General features: G+C 32.5%; 1 protein-coding gene across 6 annotated transcripts in view; it reads right to left on the bottom strand.

Annotated features, from left to right (window-relative positions):
- The window catches only part of Gug (arginine-glutamic acid dipeptide repeats grunge), a 51,470-nt gene extending 29,101 nt beyond the window's left edge, over positions 1-22,369 (bottom strand). For 4 of the 6 annotated variants that reach the window (XM_074170622.1, XM_074170621.1, XM_074170626.1 and 1 more), the window contains exons 1-9: positions 22,144-22,369; positions 12,111-12,246; positions 10,803-11,045; positions 7,604-7,783; positions 7,281-7,425; positions 5,015-5,173; positions 3,484-3,615; positions 2,608-3,044; positions 901-2,550 (exon numbers count right to left, since the gene is read on the bottom strand). In XM_074170622.1, coding sequence (XP_074026723.1) covers positions 901-2,550; positions 2,608-3,044; positions 3,484-3,615; positions 5,015-5,173; positions 7,281-7,425; positions 7,604-7,783; positions 10,803-11,045; positions 12,111-12,170 — 3,006 coding nt within the window. In that variant the 5' untranslated portion in view covers positions 12,171-12,246; positions 22,144-22,369. The remainder of the gene's footprint in view (positions 1-900; positions 2,551-2,607; positions 3,045-3,483; positions 3,616-5,014; positions 5,174-7,280; positions 7,426-7,603; positions 7,784-10,802; positions 11,046-12,110; positions 12,247-22,143) is intronic. The other 2 variants (XM_074170624.1, XM_074170623.1) reach the window with 2 other exon arrangements.
- Between the last annotated feature and the right edge of the window lie 789 nt (positions 22,370-23,158).

The raw sequence follows: 23,158 nt of genomic DNA, 5'->3' as shown, positions 1-23,158 counted from the left end.
TTATAGGATATTCACCAACATTAATGATCAGACAAGTAAAACATGTATTGAAAGATACCAAATTGTTAATCTACCTTACTGAAGGATACCAAATTCTTCTGTATAATACTAGAAGTGAAAAAAACATTATTAATAAGAATGCCAAAACGGTTAATGTTGAGATCACTTCTGTTTCTAGTTTATGTCAATGACTTGCCGTATTCAATGAACTTCTCAGACATAGAAACTACATTGTATGCGATGATGCAACAAAAAAATTATAAAACGATTCTGGATACTGGAGAAAGCTCCGACATAATACGTCATCATCTTTTACAATAAACTGACTATTGATGTGTTTTGTGAATGGTCCAAATCTTTTTTTCAAAAAATACAAATATAACTAACAGGAATACTTTAATGATAATATTTTGTACCAAAAATGGTCAAATAAATCATTATCATCATTATAATTTTCACCAAATTTGTTTTTATTCAAACAGTCTATTTGATTTTCTTGTCAGTTAGTTGTAACAATCAAAATTGATAGAATATGAAATATTTGTATAATTTCTCAGTTTGGAAATGAGTTAGTAAATCGGTTGAATGATAAATAAAAAGTCAATAATATACAATGATTAAAAATTAAGGGAAATTGTGGTGAAGAATGAAAAATTTCAAGCCAAGCTATTTTAAAGTAATTCTTCTACTTATCTTTCATCCCATTTCCATTTCAGGTCACTATAATTTGTTATATTTACAAATTAGCATTCTTATACTTTTATTTCTTCTTTCTTTGATATTTTCTTTTTCAACTAATCTGAATATTTCGGTCCTAGCAATTTAATTTCACTCATTTTTTCTACTCCTAGATTTCTGATCTGTTTACACTAACATTTAAAAATAGGCTGAATAACATACCTTAACATCTTTCAAACTCTGCAGAGGATCTGCCATCGGAGGTTGCAAATGACTTGGAGGATTAACAAATCCTCCAGGAGTAGCCATACTTGAACTTGCCAGATTTTGTGTACTCTGAGACATTGCTATATTTTGCGGTTGCTGCCCAGGACCCGAAGATAAAGCATTTTGTGCAAAAGTATTCAAACCACTTAGATGGTTAGGTGGTAAGTTCTGACTGCTTTGACTCAATGGAATATCTGGCACCTCTTGTTTGATCTTCAAGTTCTGTGGCTCATTCTGATTCTGTGGTAAATGTTGTTGATTTTTCTCCAAGTTTCTTGGGCTCTGAGGATGGTTGAACGGTGACAGCCCAGACATGAAACCATAGTGACTTATTTGAGGTTGTTGAGACCCTCCGATTGTCACTAAGTTCCCAGACTGCATTAAGCTTGGTAATGGAGGTTGTCCTATTGGTGCAGAGTTGATGCTTACCATATCTGATCGTTCTGACCTCTCCATACGTTCAGGTCTATCAATCCTCTCTGGCCGTTCAAGCTTCTCTACCCGTTTTTCTTCTTCATAGTGGGATTCCTGTCTCAAATTAGGTGGGATACTTTGTGACATTGGTATAACTTGAGGAATATTTAGAGGTTGCGACAGATTTCCATATGGCTGAGGATCACTTCTAATTTGACTGGTGAGTTCAATAGGCTCATCTCTAGGTTCCAGCTTAATAACAGTATTATTCACACTATTTATTGTAACAGCAGTAGTGGCATTAGGATCTTTATTTAAAGGTGGAGGATTTTGGTAACTATATGGTTCATGTTTAAGATCTGTAACAAAACTAGAATGATTCATCTGAACTATTTGTTCCTTATGTTTGTCCACTGGTGCTTCTTTCAGGTTCATATTGTGCTTGGGAGGTAAATGATTCATGATTGGCGAGTCTTTCATACCAAAGGACATAGGTTCCTTCAAATTTATATTTAGATTCTGAGGCATGAATAAGTTTTCTTTATATGGATTTTCTTCCTTAGGAATTAAGCTGGCATTCAAATTCATTGAATTCAGATTTATTTCCTCATTAGATGAATCCAATTCTTCTTCTTTTATCAAAGGTTTTTCCATAGGATGAACTTTAGGTATGATCAGTTCCGTTTTGAAAGGCTTTTCCTGCAAGACGGAAACAGGTTGGGGAACTATGCACTCTTTCATTTCTTCTTTGTCATTTTCAATTTTTTGTTGTGAGTCTTGTTTGTTAGGATTTTCGAATTTGTATTCATACTGCTGAGGGACAAACTTGGTTTCTGGGTTGATTTTAAGACTTTCTGGATTGAATTTCATATTATCTGGATTATACAGTTTTGTTTCTGCCATGAATTTCATATCCTTCATATCCAGAGCACTGTCGAGATTACGCTTGATAAGGTTTTTCCGTTCGTTCAAGTCATCAGGTAATCTTATTGATACATTAAGAGGCATTGGTTCAGGGCAACTCGACAGGTGAAGCTTTGCCGAACTGATTATGTTCACATTGGGAGCACTAGTTGGAGATGGAATTGGAAGTTTAATCTCCGAAGAGTCAATATGATCTTGTGCTTTCGAATGAGTTTCTTGAATCATCACATTGTTGTTTGACGATAATGTAGTAACAGCCGATGAAATCTATAAAAATTTGTGGTCATACATTAAATAAAAATGACTTCAGATAAAATAACTTACAACAGAAAGAGTAGTTGAACAAGTCACCATTGAACAAGGAGCACCAATCTCAATATTCTCATTCTCGTTCTCAGTATTTTCAACATCATCATTAACGGTTTCAGAATCTGTAGTTAAACTACTCGGACTTTCTGCTCTCTCACGTTTTTTCTTAAGGGTTCCGTCTTTATCATCACTTTCATTTTCTTCGGATTTAAGTTCCTGTGTTCTTTTCCTGTTCTTGATGGGTGATTCTTGTTTATCTGGCTTATTCTTCTTTTTAGCAGGTGTGTTTGGTTGGTTTGGTGTAACTTTTTCTGTAGTGGAGACGTTTTGTTTAACAGGTGTTTTGGGCTCAGGAGTCTCCGTACCCCCACGTTTTGGACGTGCACGATTATTTGTTTGTTCTTTTGCTTTGTTTCTTGTACGCATGCGTTGTGGACTGGCATCAGGGCTTTCTAGAGTGGACAATTATTTAGATGATTTTGATAATATAAGGTACACAATGTATAAATACTAAAAAACAAGTACATTCAAAATGGATCTCTTATACTCTTATATAATAAAATATAACTCGATTTTTTTAAATATTTCATTATTAATGTTTTTTGAGGTTACTAAACAAATATCTTCGTTTCAACCAAAAAATACCCAAAAAATACCCAATGCATGCCAATTTTTGCAGATCCATTTTGTAGAAATAATTTTTGACTTGAAATTTTCAGCTCTATATAACAGACTCAAATACTTTTTGCTTCTCAACTCCCAATTTTGGCCATCTTTCAGAATTTCTATAAGTGCCCTATTTTCATGATCCCCGCCCTATGAAATTTTCAATTTCTGATATTCGAACAACTCAATAATTATCTTATAACTTATATTTACTGAATACTTTACCTGTTGACGGAACATTACCCCCGGCTGCAGGTGCCGTGAGGGGAGGAAGCTCATTTGTTTTCTTGTAGTGTGTTCTGCAATCCAAACAGAGTAACTGCCTGTCTTTACCACCAGGTTGCCAATCTTTTGAATCTGAATAAATTACAAAAATTTCATAAATATTGTAGAAGATAAAATATTAAAGTTACTTAATGTCAAATTAAAATTATCACAAATGAAATAATTCTGACCCATATTACAAAAGTTACCAAAGCTAAAATTTAAAATATTTTCTATGAATAGTGTAGGCGAACCTATAACAATTTGTTCAAACAACTAATCAAGTCAATATATATCTCAGATCGGAAAGCAATCCATGTCTTGTTCGAAATTTGAATATATTAGGTTGTTCCAAATGTTTTGTCCGTTTTAGTGTCATGTGTTTTTGTATCTCCATATCTCAATAAATATTTATTCTACTGTATCCTGGTATTTACTGTTCAATAGAGAATTTTGTACTCTCTACATTGATGATGTCCTTTTTTTGCTAAATTTAAATTTTTTGCTTCTTTTCAGCTTATTACTTTATGATGTTAAGAGATTATAGGACAAATTTTCTTTACAAATTCAGCTTGAATGAAAGCGCTGCCGAAACAGCCCGAAAAGTAACCAGGCATTCGGTAATGATAGTATTGATAACCCTGGTGGAGACTGACCAATCACAAACAGTGTGTGGGATGGCGGAAGAACTGGGCGTCAGGTCCCACGCGGTTTTTGATGGTATGAAACATCACTGTAGTAGACTTTGCCAACAAGATGTTCAAATCTTGGGTAATAACGCGTATTTTGATTTGATTTGATGATTTTATTCTTGTAACTCCAAACAAGGATTTCTGTATTCTCGAGTTGACATAAATATACTATAATATGTAAAATGGTCAAATAAAGTACTCTCTCTTTATAAATCAATGTTCCATTTATTTATTTACGACTGCATACAAACGGGTAGAGCCAATTTGCCTGAGTGTGAATATAAGTATCTAAATAAGTTAGGTTTTGCTTATTTTAGTGTTCATAGCAACCCTGCGAAACTATACATAAACAGATATGAATATTGAAAAAAAATTAAATCTGACATCACATAAATAAAATCACAACTCAACAAACTTTCTTCCAAATTAATTTTTGAATTGTTGCAGTTCCCACAAAAGAACAAAAATACTGTCTTTCGTCGCACGTTTCGCTAACTAAGTTAACGCCATCAGGAGATGACTAGTAAGGCATAATAGTACTAGATTTGAAAGAATATATGAAATATTAAGATTTTACAGCGGGTTGTAGAAATATTTGGAGGCAGCCGTTCACTATCAAGAAAAAATGGAACAAAAACAAAAGAACTGAGCAATTACAAAAGGAAACATTAAGAACAGCAAATAAAATAAAAGAAATTGACACCTTCAAAATTCTAAATTGAAATCATTGTCTTGAATATTTAGTTAACAGGAGTTAGTCAAGCTTTGCTTTGTTTTAGCCAAAATATGTTTGCACTTACTCGTTGTGAAACAGTGTGAACACCGATACTGTGCTTCTCGACTATCACTGTCATCTTCACTATCATTATCATCTTCGGTTACTGAACTCGTTTCTCCAGGTTCTTTACTTGGTTGGGGTGATGGTCGATTATTCTCATTCTCCTGGGGAATGTTGCGCCCTGAGGCATTCAAATAATGAGAAATGATAACGATGATATAATAACTAACAATTTTTTTAATGCAATATTCAAATTTGATGTTCAGTATTGAATAACTTTATCTATGATTCTATGACGATTATTTGTTATCATAATGGTGATTCAAATAAAGTGTTAGTTATTATACGGATTTTTCTTGAATAATTACAAAGTTATTGACAAAAACTAAATAAAACCCAAATAAATTATACACTACTCTACAAACTACTGAAATATACAGTATGTTGTTAAGAATTATTTCTGTTTTGTATTTGCTACATGTCAAAGATGACATGTGATCTCCTGAAACAGTCTGTATATTTCATAAGGGTGGCCTAAAAATAAAAATTTTGATATGTTCCTAAAATAAAGGTATTCAAATAACTTTTCAAAACTATAATGCACCAAAGACTACTACTATAAATTACATAAATTTTTAGTTAGTTCAAAGTGTATGAGGAGTATAGTTTTAGAACTGGTCATTGTAGATGGAATTTAATAAAGAAAAGATGCATAAAGAATATAACGACTGAAGATTTTGAATTTACTGAGCCACAGCACAACAATTATTTAGACAATTAGATTAGCATGCAAAAATACATTTTACAAACATCAAACAATACTACTACTCTTATGAAAAAAAATGTAACTAACTACAAATAGTCACTGTGCGGTGACTATTTGTCTCAAGTATTGTTCTTAACCTTCCACTATTCACGCTAAGATCCACAGAACCTGGCAATTTCAGTATTCAGATATTTAAACGGTAAAGTACTGTTTTGACCTAACTTCAGTTCTGTTCTCGACACTGGTGAGTTGCACCAAAAATAATTGTATACTTTTTGAGTTACCATGCGTTTAGATCTGACAGTCCCGTGTGACTAAGTACTTATGTTTCATTTTTTGATTTGCAATTTTTTTTATTGGTGATTCAATCTCCTTAAATATCATATCATATTCATATCAGATGAATTCTGAGAAAGAACAAGATCTCCTTTTTTGATGAAATTTTAGGTGACAAATGATCATATTTTTATGAAAGTTTTAGAGGAAAGTGATACTTAATAAGTTAGAGACATGTCTGATGATGAAACTGTCGATTAGTCACAACATATTCGAATTCTATCATTTATTGAAAAGAACGGTGAAACAATTTGGGAGAAATGGATGTTTATAAACTTTGTGCTTCACAAGATGTAACAAAATACACGCCCTTGGCTGGAAAGCAATAAATGAATAATGTATGCGCCTGAGAGCGAAAAATACCCTGTTTCTAGAAGAATGCTGTTGGAAGAACTTGCATCTATGCTCACATTGCTTACTGAAGAAGCTTCGACCACAACAAAAAAAAAAATTACAATAGCTACTGGAGTAAAACACAATGTATTTCTAGATAGAAAGGTAATCTACGTCGGACACATGCCCAAACACTATATATCCCAATTGTTCAGATGGCATTCAATTTCCATGAAATTATAACAAACATAATTATAAAGATTTTTTATGACTTATCTTGGCACAAGTTTCACTTCTCAAGGTTATTATCAGTTTATTCAGAAGTTTGTTCATTATTTCCGATGTATATATTATAAAATTTCATGAATAAACTTATATTAATATTATATCGTCAAAACTGCGTTTTTAAGTTGCTTGTTTTTTTGCAAAACTTTCAATGGCCATGACCCAATTATGATAATTGTTAGTTGGCAGAATCTACATAAAAGGATTCAATTTACATACATTACCTTCAAGTTTTTCAAATAACATATACAATAACTATATTTAGGGACAATTCTGTGAGACCTGGTACAAGCAGTAATTTGAGCGTGAGTACTGGAGGGTTAAACTTTGTTAAGGAGATCAAATAAAAATAGTTACTGAAAAAGTTTAGAATTTTTTGTCACAAAAAATTCCTTATAATTCAATTATTGATTTACAATAATATCTCAACAACTTATTTGTAAAATAGTCACTTCCCAATACTCGAGACAGTTGCAAAAAAATATTATTTACCTTTGGCAGTTATCTTCAAAATATTTCCAATGGAAAGTTGATTTTTAGGCCACCCCTAACCACAAGTACAACTTACCTGCATTAGATGAAGTATTACCTCCTCTACTATTACGTGTATTCCTTATTCTTCTCAAGGAACCTTGCCGACGTCTTCGGTGTGGTCTATTGTTATTTGCGCCAGGTGTTTTTTTCCAAAGATAATAAAATTCTACTAGTTCAGGCTGGAAGAAAATATTAAATGAAAGAAGTTTCTTAAAATTTTTTCTTTGTTCAGTTTTTTCTTCATGTTAAAAGAATGCATGAAAATTATTTACATGGATACTCTTGATTATTATTCATGTTCAAGCATTGCATGAATATCATTTACATGGAAACTCTAAACTCTTCAAGGTTACTTACCGTATCTCGATGAGGTAGAAGATCCTTACGTATCCTAAAAAAATTCTTTCCAAACTGTCTCAATCCCTTCACGAATCTTTTGGTTTCTTCTTCACTCCATTTTTTATCAATTCCTTTCGGCACTGGGCATTTAACCAAAGCTTGTAGAGCTTTTCCAGGATCATATCCAGAATCATGAAGCTGTAAGAAGACATGCTCTCAAGTTTGAACTTCTCTTTATAGAATGTATGTATGTATTTAATAATGAAAAAAAACATGAGTTTGTTCTAATGACTAATAAAGTTTCCAGTATCTTCCTGATCTAAGATTATTTACAGGTGTTGGCAGATAGTTTTTCCTAATAGGGATTATAGTTGAGGTATGTTGAACCAACAAAATATATATCTAGTTGAATTTTTAATCAAAATGAAAACTTGTAGATCTGTTTCATCACATGATTATAAAACATTTTATATTTCTTCTATTATAATCATATGGACTAAGAAGTTGCCCATTTTCAAAATTTCAGGTTTTGAAGCCAATGTGACATTGAATATATTCAAAGGTGCACAAAACATTCACGTTTCACGCCGACGCTTCCTACTCAGAGACTTCTGATGTCACTATATTTGTACAAGACTGTTGCACGTGTGGTTGTCTGAATTTCTATCATTTCTCTCACTCTTCAAAATTGTGGTTTTCTAAAAATATTTTGCAGATAATGAACTATGAAGAGTTGTTTTCACATATAAAAAACCACATGTGGTCTATTGAAAAGAGATCTAGGTCATATACTCAACACTAATTTATTAAATCATATTTTCTGTCAATTTAACTTCAAAAAGGAGGACTTTGTAATTTTTGCAATTTCTGCAACATTCATACCATTATTTCACAAAAAAAGTTCTTAATTTTATATGGGGTACTATTTTTGTGAAACCCAGTAGTTGTTTTGAAACCCAGTAGAGATATTTTTTTGTGAAAAAAGCCTTTCGGCTTTCTATTTCCCCATCATTAAACAAAACATGAGAGAGAATTCCAATGAAGAAAATAACTACAATGAAAACTGTTTTATGAACATACTTTTGTATCATGCTCGTACACACAAGTTTCTTTCAGATACAAACTGGAAGAAACACTTTTAAAGCAAATAATTTCACATGAACTTTCTATTACACGAAAGCAAAAAGTCCTTTGTAAATAACTACTTGATATAAGTACACTGAACTACTCGAAAATCACTTTTTCCCATTCATATATTTTTTATGAAATTTAGACAGATATTATTCATAGTAAAGCTACACAGTGTGATACATGAAAGAGTGTTGATGCAACATGTTACATGGAACACCATCATTCCCATTGGTGAATTTTGGGACAAGATACGTGTCGTATCACCTCCACAGCACTACAAGACTAAGCAGTCAGTTCTTTCATACGTTATAACTTTATGTCACTGAAAGAGACAAATCTGCTTTTGTCATGAAGGCAGTACGTATACACATTTATAGGTACTGAACTGAAACAAATTTCTGTGTATAATCTACATGTATTCACTAAGTTTTTATTCTGATTATTTTTATTTATTTTTTTTTTGAAAGCTTGCCACAGTTTTTGTTTAGCGATTTACAAGTAGAAAGCCGAAAAGATTTTTTCCTAGTAGTTGAGTTATGCTAATCAAATGAAAAGAAAATTTTTCTTGTACTTCTGGCATGGAAAACTTCAAGGTTCCTAGGATTATTGAAAAGATAAATGAAGTATTAAAAATTAACAAGACTTTACTATTGCAAGAAATCATAGCGAAACAAGAGAGAAAGGCGAAATAGAGAAGCAAACATAATAATATGCAACTTCCAGGAATCTGGAAGACTTTACTTTTGCAAGAAATCATAGCGAAACAAAACGAAAACAAGAATGATAATAACATGAATGAATTCGGGAAATCCAAGAAAGGCGAAACAGAGAAGCAAACATAATAATATGCAACTTCCAGGAATCTGTTTAAAAAATCTGTTCAAAATCTGTTATTCCGTTAACCAGCTGTCGCACCCCTACGAACGACAACCCTCAGAAGTCGAAACTTGTGCGAGCTAAGGATTAACGAGGTCTTACCTTTTACGTGTGATTCCTAACACAGAGAGAATAACCATTTGGCAAGGGCAAAGAGTGATACTGAAAACGTAAAAAAAATATTGGCGGACTCACCGATCAAGTAACCATAAAAAATAATTTTGGCTTGGAAAATACGCCCTTGATAGAAATAGACCATTGAAAATTGTACTGAAGAACAATGAAGAAGATATCTATATTTTACAAAATAAAAGAAACATAAACATTCCTGGTATAATAATCTTTGGTGGCCAAACAAAAAGGCAAACGGAATATTATTCATCAATCAAAAGTAAACTGAATGAACTAATAAATAATGACGAAACTGACAAAACCATTAAATACATAAATAATATTCCAACGGTTGTTGTCAAGTCTCCAGTAAGAAAAAAACTAATCACTCTGCATCCTGTTATACCCTTCTGTAGTGAATTCTTATACATGAATATCCAAAATCTTGTAATCAATCACAATCAGCTTGTTCAGGATATAATATGCTATCAACAACAGTCATACTGCTCAATGAATCACATACAACAGTTGATATAATGGATATCGAAATTAAAATAGATGGCTACGGAATAGTGAGATGTGATTCACAGGGTCGCTACACTGGAGGTGTAGTGTTACATGTTCATGATATCCAATGGACTGTCTATAAAAACATATCCGTAGACAGAATATATTGGTGCTTGGCTATTAAGCTGAAGTTCCAACAAAGAGAGGTATTAATTGGATGTCTGTCCCGTTTCGCCTAGCTCAGATTTCAATATGTTTCTGGACTAACAATAGTCCCCCACCTATTAATTTTGAGATAATTAAATTCAAATTATTGTCAATGTCAGAACGTTTAGAGATTGCGACTAAAGAAGACCACGGCAAAAGCCGAAACCCATCCATTTGTTCAATATGGATCAAAATTCACCCACCTATTATTTTATCGAAGAGATTCCAAAAAGAAGAAATCAACAAAATCTTCCTGTAATATTTGATGTATAATATTTTACCCCGAGTATTCGATATTTGTTTTGTTGTAGTATTAACATGTAAAAAATCACTTGTTTTCAAGGTTTGGAGACCTGAACTATTAATCTCATATCTATTTACTTACCACATCCAAAGCATTGATTGTAGTATCATCTCTCGAAGCAGCATTGGCACCATCTTCAGGACACCCTCCATCGCACATTCCGGCAAAAGCTGCCATAGACCTAGCAGCTCGTAAATACATGAGTAGATCAGTATCAAGAGTCATGGCAGGCACCCATCTTATCTCTTCACGAACGTGTGTCTCTTCTGGATCAGGCGACAGCTGTTCTGGTGGTACACCAGGCCGGTAGTCTGGTAAACGGGCCTGCAGGGAGATGCAAGACTAATGCTGGCACTATTTGTAGTGAAAGGGAGATTTCTACTTGACGAAATGACTGATAAACACCCTCAAAGCAAGAATAGAGCAATTTCAATTCATAATCTGGGACGGTCACACAAACTGTATTTTTTCTGTATGGATCTGAAGTGAGAGTGGAGCTGTGTATATGTTGCAAAGATTGATTTTGAAATGCCTTTTTTTTAGATTATCATTTAGCTTATTGAATACTTCAAGTCTCACTGCAGAAAAATTCAATTGATAATTTGAAACACCAAACCTGGTTACATAAATAATAAAGTGTCTCCTAGAAAATGATATATCCATTCTGACATATTGTGAAAAGGAGATTCTGGTGAATACAGTAGTGAAATACTTTGAGGAAATTTTTTTGTAGTCAAATTACGAAACAAAATCTACATCCAAATTTTGAACCATATTTTATTTAGAATTCCACATGCAAGTACCAAAAATCGTGCAACCAAATGGCTAAGTTCATGCCAATTCTATTAATAACTTGGTTAGAGAAGTATTTTATTTCAAATAATAATGGAATGTGATAAGTACATGCGAATTTTCACCTTCACTTCATATGTTTACTATCGGGGGAATCCATTACACATATGAACATTTCCCTGATTATGGTAATAAATATTATCGATAACATTAGTCACTGAAATACTCGCTTAGTCTTGTGTAAAACTAATTCTCATTTGGTGAACAGTAGACTTATATCTTAGTTCATTTTCAGAATTACTTCTCTAACCAGTAGGAAGACAGATAACTTAGAATCATTAAGAATTTCATTACTTTCTCAAAATGTAAATACATATTGAATATAAAAAGGTTCAATATTTGATGGATTTAAGTCAGATATTTTAAACGGGTGTTATAACAAATGTTGAAATTAAATATATTAACTATTCACAAGATCATTAAATCATCAAACCCTTTTAATTCATCAATATTACAATGAGTATCTGTGTTCCATGTTCTTTGAAAATTTGGTTAAAAAAATTTGAATGTTACCGTGTGTTTTGTCTCTCAACGTACATAAATGTCTTTTACCTGATTTCCAGGACCCACCCTGATTTCTCCTTGAGTGGTAGCCATAATTTCTAAATTGCTATTTGATTGTATGTCTCAGAAAACAAATGCAGATATAAAAAATATATACAGCCCCATGGTTCTGAAACAATGATGATTGTTAAATTGACCAAAAAATGAATTTGTGTCAAAGTACTTTTTTTATTTAGTCATACCATTTCTTTTAAATTTTATTTATTTTTTTATTCAATTGATACACAAAATACAAAGAAATAAGAATAAAACACTAATGAAGAGAGAGATATAAAGACAGTAATAATTGCAGTACATAAAGTGAAGATTGTGTATAAAATAGTATCTAAGTGACTTGACACTTGTGTTATGCTATAAAGTAAAACTAATTAATATAAAATTATAGTTGTGTACAGAGAGTTAGAAATCAATTTAGTGGCAGATGATTTTTTTTTATTCTATAGAGAAGGTTTTATAATTTTTAATACGATTTATCCTTGGGGGTAGAATATTACAAATTTTTGGTAGTGTGTAAGTTAAAAAGCGATGACATATATTTTTATTGAATTTTGGAGTGGGTAGCAATTCGTTTGTTGTACTTCTAGTAATATAAACTGTGTGAACATTAATATGAAATATTTTGTTTTTGAATGCATACATACACAAATTATGAAAGTATAATGTTTGAATATTATTAAGATCTTCTGAATATATAAGATTAGTGTGAAATGATCTTTTTTTCTTCAAGGTTATTTTCAGAATATAGTTCTGTATACCGTTAAGTTTTTGCAAGGAAAATTAGCAAGAAACTCAGAAAATAACAAAAACAAATCATTTGTCTAATTTTTACACTGAAATCTCTGCAGAACCAAAGCATCAAATGTATATTCAAATAACCTTTTTTGGAGCCTCTTGCTGCGAACTTTTATACCAATTCATTTACATCAATACTGGATATAAAAAGAATTGTGATTGAAGCTATTAGGCAGTTATCAAAAATTGGATTAAGAGTTAATGATATCATTTCAGATTTAGGTTTCAATTTTTATACACTTGCCAGAAAAGATGTCAAAATGACTGTAGAGCTGCCATATTTCTTTGTTGATGAGAAACAAATATTTTACTTTTTTCATACTCCTCATCTGCTGAAATGTAGCAGAAACCATTTTTTCGATGACTTTTTGAAATTTGACTAGCACCCAAACTTACTGATTCTCATTCATTTTCAACTAACTTTCAAATGAAGGTTAAATTAGCAAGTCAAGTTTCCGGTCATTCAGTTAGCTAGAGCGATGAATACTTATGCCAGTTTCAATCAGATACCATCAGCAGCAATAAGGACGGGTACATTCATTGAAAAAATGGATAAAGTGTTCGATATTTTGAATTCAAATCGATTTGACGATGTCAAACATTTCAATAAACCTTTTTTCGGAACATCAAAACAATTTGATTTTCTGAAAGAAATGAAAATATTTCTTAGCAAATTAACTGTAATATCAAAAAAGGAAAAAACACGACTGGACAAATGATATTCATTGAGGAGGTGCAGATAACAATTTCGGCATTTCAGAAACTTTGGGAAAACCTACATAGTGAAGGACACCCCTACATATTGACAAGGAATATAAATCAGGACTGTGTGGAAAATTATTTTGGTCAACAGGGATATACTTGTGAAAATGCCAGGAACCCAACTCCTGTTCAAGTTACCAGAGCTTTCAAAAACACATTTACTTTTCAGTGTTTCACATAGGCAGAAGGAACTAGCTGTCTAGAAGATACTAGTGAGATTATATCTAATATTACAGATGCTGACAGAATTTTCTTATCATTTCTATAATTTATGTGCCATATCATTGCATAGGCAACCAGCTCAAAAAAATGTTTTCAAAAATCAACATTTCTCACCCTTGTGATAATTTTCTTTAGGATTATTTATTTTCCGTTTTCACAAGTGTAAGAATTTATTACACTTTGAAATTCGCCAATAGAAAATTGAAAACAAATGTTAAAAAATTCAAAAACTCATCATTCTGAAAAACCTTTAGAATAGATTAGCATGAGTTCTTGACCTAAATGATATAATCTCACCTTGTTTATAAACAAATTCAAAAACTCTCAATAACTTATGAACAATCAAACTGAATTAAATAATTCGCCATTTTTGAATCTATTCATTTCCAGGTAACAATAGTTAGGTATATTTACGGTACTTTCGAAAAATTTATTGATATAGTTGATGAATTCATACCTAATCGTTTAGAGCAGGGGTCTCCAAACTATGAAGCCTTCGGGCCATAATGATATTTTCAGTTTGTTCCAAGGGCCAATTTCTGCCCTTAACTATATTCCTATACTAGGATAGTCGCAAAGTGCGTGACCTAAGCAAACTTACGCTTTTTTTGCATTTCAATTATTATTGTGTATTGTGACACTTAACGACATCTAGTGGCGAGTAGTGGTACTATGTAGTATCTTTTTCAGCAACCCGCTAGGTGGCATTAGGAGTAATTAAATATTTGGAATTACCGCGTTGGTTCGAGAAAGTTCTGGTTCTAGCTAGTGTATTCCGATCATCTCGAGATGGCAGTAATAATTGCATATAAAAAGGCTAGCGGCTCAACTGCGAGTTAGTCTGCGTAGGAAAGGCGAAGGAAGCGAAACTGTCTATTGTGGAAATAAAGTAACACCTGTCAATAAAAGTATTTTGATTTGACTTATTGTTTTTATGTGTGATTTGTTAGTATGGAAAAGAAGCGAAAAATCGACAGTGAATGCAGAACGTTCACAGTATTTTGTGATCAAGTCCAGTAATAAGGCGCTATGTTTAATTTGTAATGAAACCATAGCTGTTCTCAAAGACTATAACATTAAACGACACTATGAATCGAAACATCTTCAAAGTTACTCCAAGTATACAGAAAGTTTGCGGAAGGAAAAATTTGAAGCTTTGAAACGCGGACTCAAATCGCAGCAATCTTAGTTTACCAAAGCGAATACTGAACAAGAGTCCGCAACTCGCGCCAGCTTTCGTGTGGCTCTTGAAATCGGCAAACGTGGCAAACCATTCACCGATGGAGAAATGATAAAAGAATGCTTGATTGCAGTAGCCGAAGAAATATGCCCCGAAAAGGTAAACACCGTGGCTCGGAGGGTGCAAGACATCGCAGAGTGGTTTTCTCTAGCATTGGATGAGTCAACGAATGTGTCAGATACTGCTCAGGTGTTGATTTTTATTCGCGGAGTAGATAAAAGTTATGAACTGTATGAAGAAGATGAGTCAACGGATGTGTCAGATGCTGCTCAGGTGTTGATTTTTATTCGCGGAGTAGATAAAAGCTATGAAGTGTATGAAGAACTTCTTGATATTGATAGTATTCACGGCACGACAACTGGGGCAGATATTTTTAAGGGATTTGAAAATGCTATTAATAAAAAGAACCTTCGATGGAGAAATTTGAAATCTATAACAATGATGGGGGCAAAAATATGTATGGTAAAAATAAAGGAGTGGTTGTACTTGTGTCAAAGGCTGTAGAAAATGATGGTGGTTCAAAACCATTAGTTTTACATTGTATCATTAATCAAAAGTCCTTGTGCGGAAAATGTTTGGATATGTCTGAAGTTCTAAAACCAGTCATTTCAGTCGTTAACTTCATCAGATCCACTGGGCTGAATCACCGACAATTCCGCAAGTTTATTCAACAGATTGGAGAAAATGATTTACCATATCATACTGCCGTACGCTGGCTTAGTTGCGGAAAAGTCCTTAAGCGCTTTTTTGAACTTCGAGCAGAGATCGAAATTTTTTAAATGAGAAGCAGCGCCCTTTTGCCGATTTAGAAAATAGTGAATGGATGTGGAAGTTGGCCTTCTATGTCGATTTGACAAAGCATATGAACGAACTGAATTTGAGATTGCAAGGAGAAAATCAGCTTCTCCCTGATTTATACACCAATATCAAATCCTTCAGGCGGAAAATAATACTATTTCAATCGCAATTACGTAAAAAATGTTTGAAATATGTGAAATATTCAGCCACACTACAGAGACTGAATTTCCTGTCAATTTTGCAATCGAAACTTTGAGTGCTTTGAAGATAAATTTTGATACTCATTTTTCAGATTTTGATGTCATTGCGACTGAAATTAAGCTTTTTCAAAATCCTTTTGATTCTGACATTGAAACCCTGGCTCCGGAAGTCCAAATGGAAATTATTGATTTACGGTGCAGTGATATGCTTAAGAACAAATATCAAAATTCATCTTTGTTGGAATTTTATAAGAGTCTTCCACTGGAACAATTTGATAATTTGCATAAATAAATTTGCTCGTGGGTTGTTTTCTGTTTTTGGTACTACTTACTACTTACACAAAGAATGTTTACAGATCTCAATTAACCGATGAGCATCTTAAATCTCTTTTGATAATTGGTACGACTAAAATTGATCCACAACTACAAAGTATTGTCAGTGGAAAATCACAATTACATAAATTTCATTAGTGTTTTTGTTTTACTGTGATTCATTTCAATTATTTGTTAGTTAAACTTAGATACATTTAAGTTTTCTTTGTCATCATTTCTGTCGTTAAGTTTTACCTTGCAAGTAAATAAAACCGAGTATTTATCATTCTGTGTTTTCTTCTTCAACTTATCACAGCAATAGTAACAACAATTAGGTAATCATTGGCTGTCGCGGGCCAGATTGATGACAGTAAATCATTGGCTGTCGCGGGCAGGATTGATGACACTGGCGGGCCGGATTTGGCCCGCGGGCCGTAGTTTGGAGACCCCTGGTTTAGAGTATAAAATGTTTGTAATTTGGAAGTAACTTTTAGTTTATGCTTGAGAAACCTATTGTAGGGCGAAATATGTGTTGTGGTTTTTGTAAAACCCTCTATAGTGAAAATTATACAATAAACTGTATTTATTAGTTTAAATATGGATTTTCATCAAGTATCGGCCAGTTCTATTCAATTAATTTTCCTTTGGATTATTCATTTTCTCTTTTCACAAGGGTAAGAATTTATTATAATTTGAAATTTAACAATAGAAATATTTGAAAACAAATGTTAAAAAAAATCAAAAACTTAACATTCTGAAAAACCTTTAGAATAGATTAGCATAAGTTTTTGAGCTAAATTGTATAATCTTACTTTACAAAATATACGTTTATTTCACCACCTTGTCTCATTTTTCATCAATTCCTAAACAGTTCACAATCATATATTCATATTCATATTTATTCATCACCAAAGGTTATACAAACTGTGTTGACTTACAAAATGCATAACATTTATCGGACTAGTCAGAGAAAAAAAATATACACAATATATGTTCACATAATGAGAGACATAATCGTATAAATCTAAAGAGAGATAGACCTACATAGATCATACAAAACTAAAATAAGAGAGATAGACCTACGTAGACTATATAAAGTTAAAAGTCTAAAAGTCTAAAAACTCATCAATACTATAGAATGAGTTATCAATTAAAAATAGATGTAAATTTTTCTTGAAAATATTAATGTTGTTATTATTGTCAATAAAGCTCTTTACTTTGTTAAAACATTTGATACCCATATAATTCGGTGAATTTTGGCATACTCCAAGTCTAGAATAAGGCTGGTAAAAATTTTCTCTATTTCTAGTCAAATACGAGTGAACATCACGATTTTTTTTAAACTCTATTTCATTTTCCTTTACAAACATTATTAACTGAGATATATAAAGACAAGGCAGCGTCATTATTTGAAATTGTTTAAATAGAGGTTTGCAGGTTGAACTTGGATGGGCTTTAAATATAGTCCTCAATACCTTCTTTTGTGCACGGAATGCCTCCTTAAAATGACAGGAAGAACCCCAGAAGATCAGTCCATACTGTAGGGCTGACTGAACTAACCCAAAATAAAGTGTTCTTAAAACGTCATGTGAAACAGTTTCTCTTAAGTTTCTTATTATATAACAGGAAGTGCTCATTTTTGAACACAATGTTTGTATGTGTGCTTCCTATGTTAGTTTCTGATCCAAAGTGAGACCCAGAAATTTTATAGTTTTTTTACTCTGAATGGAACTGACAGAGACTACCAGGTATAGCTCAGAATTGGGTGCAACATTTTTTGGCAGAAAACGCATGTGGTAAGTTTTGGCGACATTCATCGTGAGACCGTTATTTAAGCAGTAGTTACTTATTTCTTTAGAGGCCACATTACTCTTTTTTACTAGTTGTTCAGTATTTTTATTTGACATAAGTATATTTGTGTCATCTGCATAGACAATCATCTGATTTGACGTAGTGCAGGTATCTTTAATGTCATTTATAAAAATAATGAAAAATAGCGGTCCCAGAATGGATCCTTGGGGTACACCTAGATGTATTTCTCTCGCGTTTGATCTCACGCCATCTATCACTGTGACCTGTTCTCTATTCATAAGATATGATGTAGCCCAGTCATGTGCAACCCCCCTGACACCAATGCCATCTAGTTTCATGAGCAATAGCTTATGATCAATTGTGTCAAAAGCACGACTGAAGTCATAAAATAAACTAAGAACATGATTTTTATTGTTCAGAGGACCGTAAATAAAACCAATGCAATTCAGAATAGCTGTTTTTGTTGATTTATTGTTTCTGAAACCATGTTGAGTATTAGAAAGTAGCTCAAAGTGTTCTAGATAGTTTATTAGTCTGGTAGAGTAGGCTGATTCAAAAAGCTTAGCAATTTGGCTTTGCACACATATAGATCGGTAACATTTTAAATTATTTTTTGAGCCTTTATTTTTGAAAACTGGTATGCATTTGGACACTTTCAAATCTGGAAATGTCCCATATTTAAATGATGAATTGATCAAATAGAAGAGTGGTTCAGCAATAACGACGCCTACTATTTTCATCACTTTACCATTTATTTCATCTAAACCAGCTGCGGGTTTAGATGCAGTTTTTGACAGCATTCTTAAAATTTCATCAGGCGTCGTTGGTGATAAAAAAAAAGCTTGATTTGGTTTTCTTGATTTTTTTATCGTAGTTTGGTACATTTGTTTTGAAAGAGTCGATAAAGAAATCATTGATAAAATTGCTCTTTTTTAAAGGATCGATAATTGGGTCACCATGATTGTCAATAATGTTAATAGAAGAACTAATGAAATTGTTAGATTTTGATTCATTTATGATTTTCCACCTATCTTTCATAATGTTATTAGATTCCATTATTCCGTTATCGTTTCTGCTTCTCTGATGTTGTTTTACTAGGTTTTTATATTCTTTTTTTATTTGTTTATAGTGTTCTGTATAGTGGGATCATCAACCTCTTTTCTAATTTTGTCCATTTTGCAGAGTTGGTCATGCATTAGCTTCATTTCAGGTGTGAACCATTTTTTAACTTTATTTGAATTATTAGGTTTACGAGTCAAGGGAAAAGCACAACTATAGTGGTAAAGGAAGGTGTTATAAAAAGAAGAGAACTTGATTTCAAATGTAGAAGCTTCATACATATCCGCCCATTTTTCATTAGACAGGAGATGTCGAAAGGTTTCATTATTTAAGTTATTGAAGTTTCTCTTATAGGTATATTTAGGCTCACTAATTTCTGAGGAAGTCAGTTTAAACGAGCATGTTTGGTATGTATGATCTGACGAAAAGGAGTTACAAACTTTTACATCACTCACCTTCAGACTAGAGAATATGTTATCAATACACGTCGCACTATGTGTTATTTGTGTGGGTTCATGTATATGGTGACTAATATTATATTCTGACATTAGATTTATTAGGGACAATTTCATTTGGCTATTTTCAAGAAAATTTACGTTCACATCACCACAAATAATGTAATCTTTCTTATTGTTATGAATTTCATGCAGTACTAGTTCCATGTCATGTATATAGTCTTTAAAGTCACTCTCTGGAGTTCTGTATACAGCCATAACCCATACTGCATTTTGAGTCCTTGGAATTCTAACTCTAGCTAGGCATGCTTCGAAATTCTTCTCCACACTTTTTTTTAAATGGGATTGGTACTACCTCAAGACCATGTTTTGCATATATACGTCTTTTTCTCCAGATAATTTATTATCATTTCTTCTGATACATGATCCTTGACTTTTGTTATAAAAAGCCAAATTCGACTTTCACTAGATATGAGATATTTATTGTGAGCTCCTTGTAGCAATGATGAAGTCAGATCATGGTCACATATTTTTTGATCGAAACTCGTGCGTAGGTGCAGGCTAGCTCTCAGCCTATACCCGCATGCCCCGCCACATGCCAGCAAAAAATAAAATCTTGACCCGAAACATCAAAGAGGCCAACGGGAGTGAATTTACTTGTGTTTACTTCTATACGGTGCCTTTACCTTTTTGTCGTGTACTCAGGGTAGATGTACGTCAAGTCAATTATATGCGTTAGACATCAAAAATTTATTTAGAATGTGGTCTATAAGGTATATTAGAATTTGCTTTTGGGAAGATATTAAGAGGGTTGAAATAATGGCCCAACTGGAAACTACCGTTATAATAACTCACAACCTAACAACACGGTTATTTGATTTGTGTTACTGATTTCCTGAATTTTAAAAAGTATATTTGAGTTTTTATAATGCATTATTTGTGCAGCTCTGCAACTTTTTTAGAAGAGTAATAAACAAAAATGTAAGTACAATGAATAAATGGGAAAAATGTATCAATTTTTTTTTATATGATCTGCTTGACCCCCCAGAACATGTTTGTTCTGGAAAGTTTTCGAAAGAGCATTCAGAATAATTTCTGTGCAATTTTTTCAATTGATCAATAAATCATTGATGTTATCATAGTGTCTTTTTAAAATAATTATATATTATTTTTGATTACTTTGTACTTACACTTACATTATGTCTACTACTATATATATTCTTCATTTGAGAATGTTCTGAAGCTTCCCTGAAAATTTCCTCACAATTGGCTATTGCACTATATTCTACACCTTCACCTTACAATAGATATTGCCTTATGGCAATAATCAGTGTTTTCCTCGAGTTATATGTTTGAATTATTAAAATTAGATATAACCCAGACTGAGATCTTTCCAAATGTCCCTCAAGCAGATAAGTCAGTTTCTGATTCTAACATATAGGTATTTTGTTAAAAAAAATATTAGTTTTTTTCCATTTTTTGTTATCATTTCAGTCTATTTTGAGAGTTCCTGAACATTTAAATATATTTTCCACCATTTACCTGCACTGTAAATTAAAAAAAAACACATACCCTGAACTCTTATAAAGAAAGAACTGTCAACTCGATTTTGACCAAATGAGTAAGGTGAAAAATGTATAGAATTGTAGAATCTTACAATTTCTTTTACTCACTAGACAGTCTAGTTGAAAAACTTCAGAACTCACCAGAAGATGGCAAATGAGATTTTGCCGAAACGTTGTGAGAATAATCCTTATGGGGATAAAATACACAGAACACGGAGCGAAACCTGCTCCGTGTTCTGTGTATTAAGCATAATTCCAAGTATAAAAATGTTCTTATGACAAAATATCATTTTCAATTACTATTGGGAGAAATAAACAGAAACAAAATAAACCAATATCAATTTTATAGTCTATAAAGACAGTGATAAAATACCTACTTGATAAAATATGGATACCTACTACCTTGCCAAGCTCATTAGTCCTGATTATTAATTATGGATTACAGATGTCAAAAGTCTTTCATGTTTTTTTAACAAAGGTGCTTATGAAAAAGAATGATGACAATACAATAATTCAGTTCATCAAGAAAAATGTTGCAAGGAAAATCGTAAATCAAGAAAAGAAAGGTGGACAGTGAGATGGAATGATGGGATAGTCGTAAACATTTGTCAAATTGTTCTCACCCCCCACTACCAATTATCTTGTATACATTTCAATTATTTCCATTAACTAAATTAGCATATCTGTTATGATTTTTAGGAAACGTTCCGTATGGTGTAAAGAATAATTTTTGTGAAACGTGACTAGAAACGCCAAAATTTCATGACTATAAAACCTGAGCTCGCTCACCTCGGGAAACAATTGCCTCACAGTAAAAGTTTATTCTCCCTGTAATTTCAACATGCTTGCTGTTAAAAACGTCACCTTTATATTAAAACACTATTACACTGAATACACAACGAAACAATATGATTTCAAGCATTATTTAATGAAAAATTTCAACATCATCCGCTTAAAACACACCAACACTTTTATCGATCCTGCGCAGCCATTTTGCTCTGGCTTTCTTCACTTATGAATTCACAATTATTGAGAGAAGCTCCATCTATTAGCATATTACCAAACATTCAAAACAAAAGGTGTCAGTTTTCTACTTCGTTTTCATTAAGAATTGACTCGTGCAGTGACACCTACCTTAAGTGGAATGACAACATGAGCGACAGAACCGGCCTCCATCACATTTGTAAAATTCGCAATCGAAAATGATAAACTGTATAATTAAACTGGGTTTGGAGGAAAGAAAAAAAAATATGTAGTGGAAAACCAATAAATGCATTTTAATTGAGTAATGAAAAACAGTTTAAAATTTTTGGGCTTTTCAAAAACTTGGCAATAAAACTCATTAATATTGTAGCACTGTTCATAATCGCCCCAAAAAAACAAGAGGCCAAAAGAAATTGGAAAAGTTGCAAAAATATTTAATTTGTTACTGAAAGTGTGTAATTAAAGCCGTTTCATAACTGATTGGCATTAATTTACCTTAATGCAGGTTCAAGTTGCCTGCACTTATTATGGCTTGGAAATTATCAAACAAGTGTTAGCCAAAAGGGATATCTGAATATTAGCCAGTTAATAGTCAGTAACTTAAGAAAGTAACAACCCAGGTATATACTAAACAACTGGGTATCATTCCTAAATGACACACAATTTGTTTGTTAAATTTTGAATATTGTTTTCAGATTTTATGAGTAACACCATTTTCCAAATGTGTCAGTGGCAGACACGTTGCTATTCATTCGCTCGTGATTAATATTCTGAAATCCCCGATAACTTATATGGAAGAATTATTATTAAATAAACTCCC

This window comes from Leptinotarsa decemlineata, unplaced genomic scaffold (genome assembly GCF_025532065.1).
Source record: "Leptinotarsa decemlineata unplaced genomic scaffold, Ldec_3_MD MMD2_P_RNA_scaffold_9, whole genome shotgun sequence".
Taxonomy (NCBI): domain Eukaryota; kingdom Metazoa; phylum Arthropoda; class Insecta; order Coleoptera; family Chrysomelidae; genus Leptinotarsa; species Leptinotarsa decemlineata.
The sequence above is the reverse complement of the archived record's forward strand: the minus strand, read 5'-3'. Positions and strand labels throughout refer to the sequence as shown.